Source organism: Pyrgilauda ruficollis, unplaced genomic scaffold (assembly GCF_017590135.1).
Source record: "Pyrgilauda ruficollis isolate IOZ18807 unplaced genomic scaffold, ASM1759013v1 scaffold7, whole genome shotgun sequence".
NCBI classification, from domain to species: Eukaryota; Metazoa; Chordata; class Aves; order Passeriformes; family Passeridae; genus Pyrgilauda; species Pyrgilauda ruficollis.
Window position 1 is genome coordinate 11480930 of NW_024528821.1, and position 10497 is coordinate 11491426.

Below are 10497 nucleotides of genomic sequence, written 5' to 3' on the forward strand. Positions count from 1 at the left end.
CACAATACATAATAATAATTTTACAGTTACTGATGGGGAAGCGTTATGTGTAGTTAACAGTGAGTTTGTTTTGTACAGGAATACTGGCAATAAATCTCTCTACTGCAGTTCAAGATAGAAATAATGAAAATTGCTGAGCTTTTAACAAAACTAGTTCTTAATGAAACATTAAATGTCATGGGGAGCTTCCTAGTTTATGTAACTTTTCATTATTGGCTACTCCCTGGCTCCGCAGGGTGCGTACCTGAAGAACTGGAAACACTGAACGTTTCTTTAAAGACCAGAGTGTTAACTGATTCACAAATAGCACTGAAGTACTCAGACAGCTTCCCTCAATACTAAACCTTGATTTCCTCATTCCCCAACGTTATTTCCACCAGAAAGAAATAACATTGAGAATGACACTGACATTCCCTTTCCATGCGGCGGGTGCTGAAGAGCGTCGGCAGGAACCGCAGGAGCAGCGCTGCGCCCTGAGCAGCCGCGCGCAGTGCGGGCGCTGGATCCCACTGCCGGCCCAGCCTGGCCCAGCACCGCCCCGCACTGCCCCGGCCGGGCCCAGCCCCGCCCCGCCCCGCACTGCCCCGGCCGGGCCCAGCCCAGCCCCGCACTGCCCGGGCCGGGCCCAGCCCCGCCCCGCGGAGCCGCTCGCTCGCGGGGCCGCGGCGCCCCCGCGCGGGCAAGGGGAAGAGGACGGGGAAGGCGAAGCGCTGTTCCCGGCGGCGTTCAGGCTCCGCCGATGGTTCAAGACACCGCCCCCGGGCCGCCTCTGCCCGGCCCCGCCGCCGCGCTGGGCCATGGCGGCGGCGCGGCTCTGCCCGTTCCTGTGCCTGTTCCTGTGCCTGCTGCGGCTGCCCCGGGATGCCTTCGCGGCCGGCTCGGCGGCGGCGGGGCCCGGAGCGGCGCGCGGGCCCGGGGGTTCGTTCTGGCAGCGGGGACTGGGCCGGGGGGAGCGGCCGGCGGGAGCCCGGGGCCGAGGGGCTCGGTGCGTCCCTGGGCCCCGATGTGTCCCGAGGGGCTCGGTGTGTCCCGAAGGGCTCGGTGTATCCCGAGGGTCCCGGTGTGTCCCGAGGGTCCCGGTGTGTCCCGAGGGCCCCGGTGTTTCCCGAGGGCCCCGGTGTGTCCCAGGGTCTCGTGTGTCCCTGGGGAGGTTGCTGCTTCACCCGCCGGCGGCGAGCGGGTCCTGCGCACATCGAGCCCCCAGTACAGTCCACCACCTTGAGAGGGCGTTTTGAAAAGACGTGTGCCATCAGTTGAAGAAAAATACTTTTATCTGTTGGGAGCAGAATTATACAGGACTGCAGTGTTGTTTACCTGTGGTTTAACACCCTTCTCAAAGCTTGCAGGCCGTAGAATTCGGTAGTAGGTGGACTTATAAAATACTTCTTTTTTTTGCACGACCCTACTTTAGCCAGCTGCAAGGACTTGCTGTCTGCAGCACCTGGAGAAAATACCATGGGTGCAAGCAGTGAAATAGGAAGGGAATGAAAACCACGATATTTCTGTCTAGGCCAAGTAAGAATTTCTGTCTTTGAAGAATTAATCCTGTTGTTTACATTCCCTTACAAAGATATTCTTGGTTTTTTAATTAATTTTATTTTTGTTCTCAAATGTGTTTAAGGGTTAAAAACTGATAAATCAGCATAAAGTAACCTCTCAGGTTAATTTATTGGTTGGAGCTCAGGTTAATTTATTTCTAATTCTGTTTTTTCACAGATGGCATGAATGTCTTGTTTATAATTGTGGATGATCTGCGTCCTGTGTTGGGCTGCTATGGAGAGAAGCTTGTGAAATCTCCCAACATTGATCAACTTGCTTCCCAAAGTATGGTGTTCAGCAATGCATATGCCCAGGTGAGATAAATGACTTAAACATATTTTCTCTATGCAAAATAATTACTGGTTTTATCACAGTAGGTGTTAGGCACGTCAGTGGAAAAAGCAAGTATTTATTAACGTGAAGTATTTTCAGTGGAAAATAAATGATTGGGCTGAACTGCAGTGTGTGAACCTATCTTTACTAAGGTGAGAAAAATGAAAACAGGGCATTTAAATTATGGTATTTGTGTAGCCCTTGGAGGAGTAGATTGCCACTCAAGCATTTTCACTGTTTGAATCCAAGTGCTGCTTAAAAATGCCATTTTACTAAATTAAAATTCTCTTTTTCTACTGCTTACAAAAGATTGTTTTACTTTTTAATCTTTTGAGGGAATCAATTCTATAGACTGCTATAAGAGGGCAGTTTGTGTGGTAAGCACCACTCTTAAAATAGAGGACTGAAAATGTCTAGTTGCTCTTCACTTGAATACTCTGTGTAGGATGTCTACGTTCCCAAGTTCCTCCCTGCTGAGCAGTTAGAACTTCGGGTGTAATTCCAGCCCAAAGCAGTGACTCTTGGGTTTTGTCAGTCTGAAGCAGAGTTGGTCAGACCTTTGGACCATAACCCAGACCTGTGTTTATCCTTTCTTTATTCTTAAGGCAGTTCAGATCAACTAGACTTTTGGCTTTTATCAGCACAGTCCACCTGCCACTGCTGCTTAATTCTGTGTGATGTGAGCAACCAGATTTCAAAAGTACTGCCTTTATGGAACTTGACTTGCATTTTTAAAAGCTTGCAGTTTGGAATAGATATGCTTAATAAGGATACTGTTCATTCCAGCCTGAGGTGATGTGAAACTCATTTGGTGTGATTCCCAAGCTTGCAGGTGGTTGTGGGACAGGTGTTGATGCCTTGAGAGGCTCCCATGGAACAGAGGCTAGACAGTGTTGAAGGAATAAAGTAGGGATTTATTAAAAAGGCCTTCAAGGGATATACCTTGGGCAATACAAGAGCCCAGCTGAGGCTACATCCAATATGGATGACTGGTCACGAGTTTTCACGCTTTTATAAGTTTTGGTCCATTTACATATTTGGGTTAATTGTCCAGTTATAGCTTCAGGTTATGCAGTCCCATCCTCCCAGTTTACTCTTCACTGTTGTTTTTACTTTTTGGGCCTGGAGCTGCAATGGTGTCCTTGGTTCTGGGGCTGGAAAAGGATTGTTTTGTCTAACTAAACTGGGAAGAGAACTTGCTAACACTTACATGAAGTTCAGAGTTATATCCTAATGCAGTACAGAATCTGGAAAATATGAAAGCTAAAACTTAAGGCATCACTATGCCCGAGTTAGTTCGTGCATGTGTTTTGGTTTTTGTTCCAAATGTCTCTCCTTGGCTGCCTTTCTCCCCAGCAAGCCGTGTGTGCTCCCAGCAGAGTGTCATTTCTCACTGGCCGCAGGCCTGACACCACCCGGCTCTATGATTTCTACTCCTACTGGAGAGTTCATGCAGGAAACTATTCCACCATGCCCCAGTATTTCAAGGAAAATGGCTACGTGACCCTGTCTGTGGGGAAAGTGTTTCATCCTGGTATGGTTTGAATTGTCTTTTGTTGAAGATAGAAGTGCTTGATGTGTATAGTCTCACAAACATACATGAGTATTGATGTGTGATTTTCGTCTATGTTAAGAACCAAAATCATAATCACAAGCCAGATTTTACAGTGATTGTCATTAAGTCTTAAGGCATTAGAGATGAATGTATTAGATGACTTTTATCTAATGGGTGTTTTCACATCTTGTCTGGGAATTGTGGGAATAAATGTCTAACATTCTAAAATACATCTGGAGGTTAGGTATCTGCTGAAAATTAAATTACTTGTTGGCTTAGTTCTGCCTCTGCATGCTTCATGTTTCCTAACAGGCTGTGAGTCTGGATTAGGACATGCAGAATGTATGACTAATGCTTCAAGTTCAGTAGGAAATTAGTTCACTAATTAAAAAGCAATAACACTACTGAGTTGAAAAATATTGTAATACTGATCCTCTTTTTGGCAGTTCCTTATCCTAGAGCTAAACTTGTGTGGATAGTTTCAGTATGTGTTTCAGTTTATAGAAAAGCTAATCAAGGATGTGCATGAATACTGTTTTTAATCCTGGGTGTTTTTTTAATTTTTTTGTTTTGTTTTGTTTTGATTTTTAGTTTGTTGGGGTTTTTGGGTGTTTTTTAAATTTTTTTGTTTTGTTTTGATTTTTAGTTTTTTGGGGTTTTTTGTTCATGTTCCCTGAAGTAAGGTTCTTCAACAGGCTTGAGTTTCCCTCAAGAGTGACATTTGGGTGACAAATACAAGGTGTATTTCAGGGAAGAATATCTGTCTTAAACTTTTTTACTTCTATTTTTTGGTTATCTTTTCTTCAGTTGTCAAAGGTTCATTTGAAATGTTTCTTTGTTTAACATATTTAGTTTGTTGGGGTTTTTTGTCAAAGTTTCCTGAAGTAAGGTTCTTCAACAGGCTTGAGTTTCCCTCAAGAGTGACATTTGGGTGACAAATACAAGGTGTATTTCAGGGAAGAATATCTGTCTTAAACTTTTTTACTTCTATTTTTTGGTTATCTTTTCTTCAGTTGTCAAAGGTTCATTTGAAATGTTTCTTTGTTTAACATATTTGAAAAAAAACCCAACCAATTGAAGACAAGTTAAACTTGTGTCTGAGCTTTTCCTTGTTCAGTGAATTTTTAGAGCATTTTTAATATCTTTATCCATTCCAGGGATTTCATCCAATTACAGTGATGACTATCCCTACAGTTGGTCCATTCCACCCTTTCATCCTTCAGCTGAAAAGTATGAGAATGATAAGGTAAGTGTGATTAGTGGCACTCCAACAGAGAAGGGTGTTCAAGATAGAACCAAGTTCTTTGTATCAAGGACAGGCTGTGCCCTCTGGGTTTTGAGGCTGCATCCTTGTGCAGGAAAACAAGTAACCACTTCAATGCTTTGTTTCTGTGCTTTCCAAAAGAAGGCCTAGATTATCAGATGTGTGTTTTGTCAATCAATGTGCCTGTTCTGCAGATGTTTTAAGTATTTATAAATTGGTATTTGGAAATTTCAGTTACTGAGATATAAGCAAGAATGATCCTTATTTGTTTCTAGGTAATGAATTCCTTTATCTGAAAAGCGTGGTTGTCAACTTGCACCTGCAACTGATCTGGCTTTGCTTTAGTTAGTGACAAAACATTGTCAGTAGTCTTGGTAAACTTAAAGTGACAGAGAGCTCAGGACCAAGTGAGCAGGGGCCATAATTAAAATTATGTTTAAATAACCCAAAAGTTTATAAACTGATCCAGTTTTCTAGAATGTTTGTTAGTCTTAAATGTGACACAAAAGAGTCTGGTTTATCTTTATGCAAACATTGCATAGCATCATATGTTGGAGCCTGTACACTGCCCAGCAGGAGCTGCAGTCATGGGGGTACAGACAGGCTTGGCAGTGCTTTGGTTTTGGATTTACTGCTGGAAAAAGACTGGTTTTAACAACAGCAGCATTTTCATCCATGACATAAAGAAAAGTAGGTTCACTTAGCAACCCTGCCAAACACCCTGCTGAGGCCACCTTTCCCTGGCCACTGTTTAGTCTAATTTATCTCTCTTCGCTGGTTACACATCAGCCACTGCTGGCATTTGCTCAGAAATTAAGGCAGTAGCTTCCAGGCAGCTTTCTATGAACTGTTGGGATCAGAAGGAACTAAAATATATGTATATATAGGAGAACCAAATGCTGCTGCATCTCCATTAGATCAGAGATTCTATTCATCATAGAAGCTGTGGGCTTTTGACCCGTGTGACTACATTTAATCTTCTACCCAGCTTTAGAGAGGATTTCTGCATTTTCATAGGCATGGAAGTTGCATTCTTTTGTTGGTAGAAACAAATTGGTTTTGAAGTTACAGAACAGAGGATTTTGTCTTTGTATTTACCAGAAGTTACCGAACTAATTTTTTTTTTCTTTTATGAAGACTTGTAGGGGAAAAGATGGAAAACTTCATGCAAACTTGGTGTGCCCAGTGAATGTGACAGAAATGCCTGGGGGCACTCTGCCCGATATTCAGAGCACTGAGGAGGCCATACACTTACTGAATGTCATGAAAACCAACAGGCAAAAGTTCTTCCTGGCTGTTGGTTACCACAAGCCACACATCCCACTGAGGTACCCACAGGTGAGGAGACTGGAACCTGCAGGAAAGGGAACTTAGACAAATGTTGCATTTGTTTTTAAAAGCTGTTTGCACAAATGCTTTATTGCTGTTTCCTGAAAGCAAGTTGGAAACCAGCCTTGATTTGGTGTAACTTCAGAAGTCACCTGTGATGTATTTCAGAACATTTAATGAGAATGAATTGTGACTCCTCAGCCAAAAGCCAGGGTGACTGCTATTGCATGGTGACTGCTATTGCATGGAGATGGGCTTCAGCTTGATGGAGTATGACATAATGAGGCCTTATAAGATCTTGTATTTCATTCTGTTTGGCGTGGTGGCAAAATTCCTACTGATTTCAAAGTGATGTTGGACCTTTTATTGCAGTTCTGGTTTGAGATACAGGAAGCTGGTTTTTTCAGCATTTTTCAGGAATTGGTTGGGGATGTCTAGTATTACTGTGTTTCACACTCTGGCAGAAGGGGAATGAAGCCTTTTAAACTGTAATGTTAAAGGGTCCTGCAAGGGAAAATGATTGCTGTTTAAACACAAAATTCACAGAATATATTGCGGGTGAGGACAGTCATTCTATGTGTTTTGTCTTGTAAAGGAATTTCTCAAGTTGTACCCCTTGGAAAATATCACATTGGCCCCAGATCCCTGGGTGCCTAAGAAGCTACCTTCTGTGGCATACAACCCCTGGATGGATATCAGACAGAGGGATGATGTGCAAGCATTAAATGTTAGTTTCCCTTATGGAGCACTTCCAGATGATTTCCAGGTAAGCTGTCAATACAGTGCTCTGAAGTGAAATAGCTCTCAGATGCTCCCAGTTATTCAGGAACTGGCCATTTGCAGTCATGAATTCCCTGCCTTGCATACTGTCACCTCTAGCTCTGTAGGCAAACCCTCACTGTCACTGTTCAGGTTGTATGTGAGGGAATGTATGTAGCAGCTACCAGTGCTGTGTTTGTGTTCATTATCTGAGTCTGTTGATCTGTTTCAAGCTAGCACACAGTTTATCTTCTTGGCAAGATCTTCCTTTACTCTCATAGTGCTTATGCCAAAATTAGGTGCACTGGCTAGACCAAGAGATGCAGAATGGGTTGGTTTGCAGTGTTTTGCTTGAAAGCACTTCTGGGAGGTGGAATTTTCTAGCTGTCCCCTTCCAGTTTACCTTTTCTGGGACATTAATTGGGCTACAGACAATTAAAATTAAAGCTTTACAAGTAGAGTCCTTTAATTCATTTATACCCCCTGGTTCTGCTGTATGTGTCTGGGGAATAGCTTTTTTTTCTCCTCTCCTGTTTTTTTGACTTGCAGCGGCGGATTCGTCAGAGTTACTATGCAGCAGTTTCTTACCTGGATGTGCAAATTGGCCTGCTTCTGAGTGCTTTAGATGATGCAGGACTCTCAAATAACACAATAGTAGTTTTTACTGCTGATCATGGTAAGCATTTAAATCTTTCTCAAGCTTACTGTTAAGAACTTCATTGTGCAGCTCAGTGCTGGCATATTAATCCAGTGTGTGTTGCTATAATGTCAGGCAGAGCTGTCACACCTTGTACTTTTGTCTTGTCTGAGCCAGATTGAGGGGACTAGCCCTGGCTTCTGTGGTTGCACAGTTCTGTCCCCATAGGCACTTTTAATCAGGTTGAGGATTTGCTGGTGAGGGATGAGGCTGCCTGCCAGGACACAGGGCTGAGCTTGCTGTATTCCCACTCCCTACCCAAGGAGTGACTCTTGCTGGGAACTGTGCTCAAAGAGTACAGCCACCACTCCTCCCCCCTCACCATTTGTAGGAAGCCATCTGGTACAGTGGGTGACAGGCTTTCTCATTAACTGCTCAAGTGTGTTTTGTTACACTTGTCATTGCTGCTTGCAGAGCATCTAAACTGATAGGGATATGGTTCCTTCTCATAACTGAGATCCTGCACACTCTGGATCCTGGTGGTAAAAGACTTAGTTTGAGCTATGGGACAAATGCCTCAAGTATTTAGTGCTTGTTTCAATACTCTAATATTTGTTAAGATAACCCTGTCATGGTCCATTTGATTGTGGGATGGCTTAGCTGATTTAAACCAATTAGGATGTGAACTAACTACATCAATTTAAAGTCAGATACATAGTTAGTTTGGGTTCACTCCTGTGAGCATGTATAAAAAGCTCTTAAAGTTGCAGCAATGGGATTAATACTTTTGGTACTAAAGTGACTCTAGATGTTCCTTCTGACTTGTTTGTAAACTGAATTTTTCTTTTCCTTGCTTTGGATAACTGTAAACAGTTGGTGTTTCCAGTACCATGGCTGGCAAAGTGATCAAGTAAAAACATGTGTTAACATAGCTGTCACACAGTTCCTTTGTCTTCCCCCAAAGTGAAGTTGGCAGTGTATCTGCCTGGAAGGAAGTCACGTTGGCATCTCTTTCAAGAGGAAGAGGAGAGCTGAAAAGTTTTGTCTCTATTGCTTCCTCAGGGGTAGCATCCTGATAGGGCAGTCTGGCATAGAGAGCAGCCTTGGCTCCAAGGGATTTTCAGCTACAGTGTTAACAGGAGCATTGGAGAGCTGGCAGCTGCCCAAAACTTAAATGAATGCTTTGTGGAATTGATCTGGAGACTCTTGCAGGCACTGTGACACACCCCAGTTCCTCTTTTCTGCTGTTTTAATGCTCATTTCCTAATTCTAATCTTGATAATCTAGAAATAAAGAAAGGTGTAATTATTTCCTTTATGAAAGAGTATCAAGTTGCAAGATTTAGGTGACTGTTGAAATAGTTTTCACATTAGAGAAAAGCTTTGTTACATCTAAATACAGATTATTTACCTTTTGATATAACCTTTATAACAGACTAGTGGCCTCAACAGTCAGTCAATTTACAATGAAGAAGAAATCACTACAAATCAGCATCTGCTCTGAATTGTGTTCTTTGTCACCTAGGGTGGTCCCTGGGAGAACATGGTGAATGGGCAAAATACAGCAATTTTGATGTTGCTACCCGAGTGCCACTGATGTTTTATGTGCCAGGAATGACAACTTCCCCTGTCAGTCAAGGAGCAAGAGTCTTCCCCTACCTCGACCCTTTTAGCCATATTGGAGTCTCAGCACCTCAAGGTAAATTTCCAGTACTTGTTTTTTGTTTGCAGTGGGTAGATAGAGGTGGTTATGTGTCTCCGGGCACCTTGAGAATTTACTTTGTCTTTCTGAAGAGCATTTTTTCAACTAATGGATATGATTATCTCTAAGGCTATTGGAGAAACATAAATGCAGAAGTTTTCTTGTTAAAAGTACATCATAAGTGCATGGACTGGCATCTTCACAGCTAACTGCCACTCCTTAATTGCCTTGATTTCGGTACCCCCAAAAATCCTGTACAGAGCACTTTGAATAAAATACCAGGTGAATTATTAGAAAAAGTTGTCCAACCACCCTATTCCATAACTTATATTTTGATATTATTTCTCCTAGGGCAAAGTAAAAAAGTGGTGGAGCTGGTGTCTCTGTTTCCAACGCTTGCAGAGCTTGCTGGCCTGCAGGTCCCTCCTGCGTGCCCCGAGGTGTCGTTTGGTGTTGTGCTGTGCACTGAGGGGAGAAGCATTGTCCGCTATTTTAACATCTCTGAAGGAAAGGTGGAGCAAGGCAAGGAAGGGTGTGATGACACTGACAGGTGTTTTAATGAAGAACCTGTTGCTTTCAGCCAATATCCCCGGCCTGCAGACACTCCCCAGTGGAACTCTGACAAGCCAAGGCTGAAGGACATCAGGATCATGGGCTATTCCATGCGTACCATTGACTACAGGTACACTGTGTGGGTTCACTTTGATCCCAGCAACTTCAGTGCTAACTTTGAGGATGTCCATGCAGGAGAGTTGTACATGATGGAGAATGACCCAAACCAGGATTATAACATCTATAACAATACTTCACATGGTTGGTTTTTCAAAAAAATTATTGATTTTCTAAAGCACTAGGGTTCAGAAACTTCTTTGTGCCTGTTCTTGCAACTGAATTAATGCTTCCTTCTTTTGTATAGAACCTTTCTGTTGTACAGAAAACATTTGGATTGAATAAAAATCCTGCTTGTATCAAAACAAGCTCTTGCCTTTGTCTTGTTACAGCCCTTACCGCACTGAAGGAGTCAGAGGGGACTTCTGTAGCGGTGTTTTCAAACACAAGCTTATAACACTTCTGAAAAGGCCACACAGAGCATCAGGCCCATATTGTGAAACATCTCAGTGGTCTTCTGTAGCAAGTAAAGAATTAAATTTCATTATCTGTGCTGAAAACTCCTGGTGTGAAAGGTGAAAAACCAGAAACTTAGGTGTTTGAGTGGCTGTGTGGAGAATGTGAGTCATGACCTAGTCCTGTCCCCTGTACCCAGGAGACTTGGGGCTGGGGTGGTCGAGCAGACAGTTGGTAGTGGGAAGGGCTGAGGTGTTTGCTCTCATTAGCCTTACCTCTTACTATTGCCCAAAGAGAAACTTCATGTGTTCTATC

At 43.2% G+C, this 10497-nt stretch overlaps 1 protein-coding gene across 2 annotated transcripts; it reads left to right on the forward strand.

Annotated features, from left to right (window-relative positions):
• The first annotated feature begins 688 nt into the window (after positions 1–688).
• IDS (iduronate 2-sulfatase) lies at positions 689–10091 on the forward strand. 2 transcript variants are annotated; one of them, XM_041485396.1, is made up of 9 exons: positions 689–918; positions 1717–1853; positions 3229–3406; positions 4585–4673; positions 5829–6029; positions 6616–6786; positions 7329–7455; positions 8941–9114; positions 9469–10091. In XM_041485396.1, exons 1-9 carry the CDS (start codon positions 798–800, stop codon positions 9969–9971), a joined length of 1701 nt encoding a protein of 566 aa, XP_041341330.1. In that variant the 5' UTR covers positions 689–797; the 3' UTR covers positions 9972–10091. The 2 variants fall into 2 exon arrangements, with proteins under 2 accessions (XP_041341330.1, XP_041341331.1); XM_041485397.1 differs by lacking the exon at positions 689–918 and adding an exon at positions 962–985.
• Positions 10092–10497: the final 406 nt, after the last annotated feature.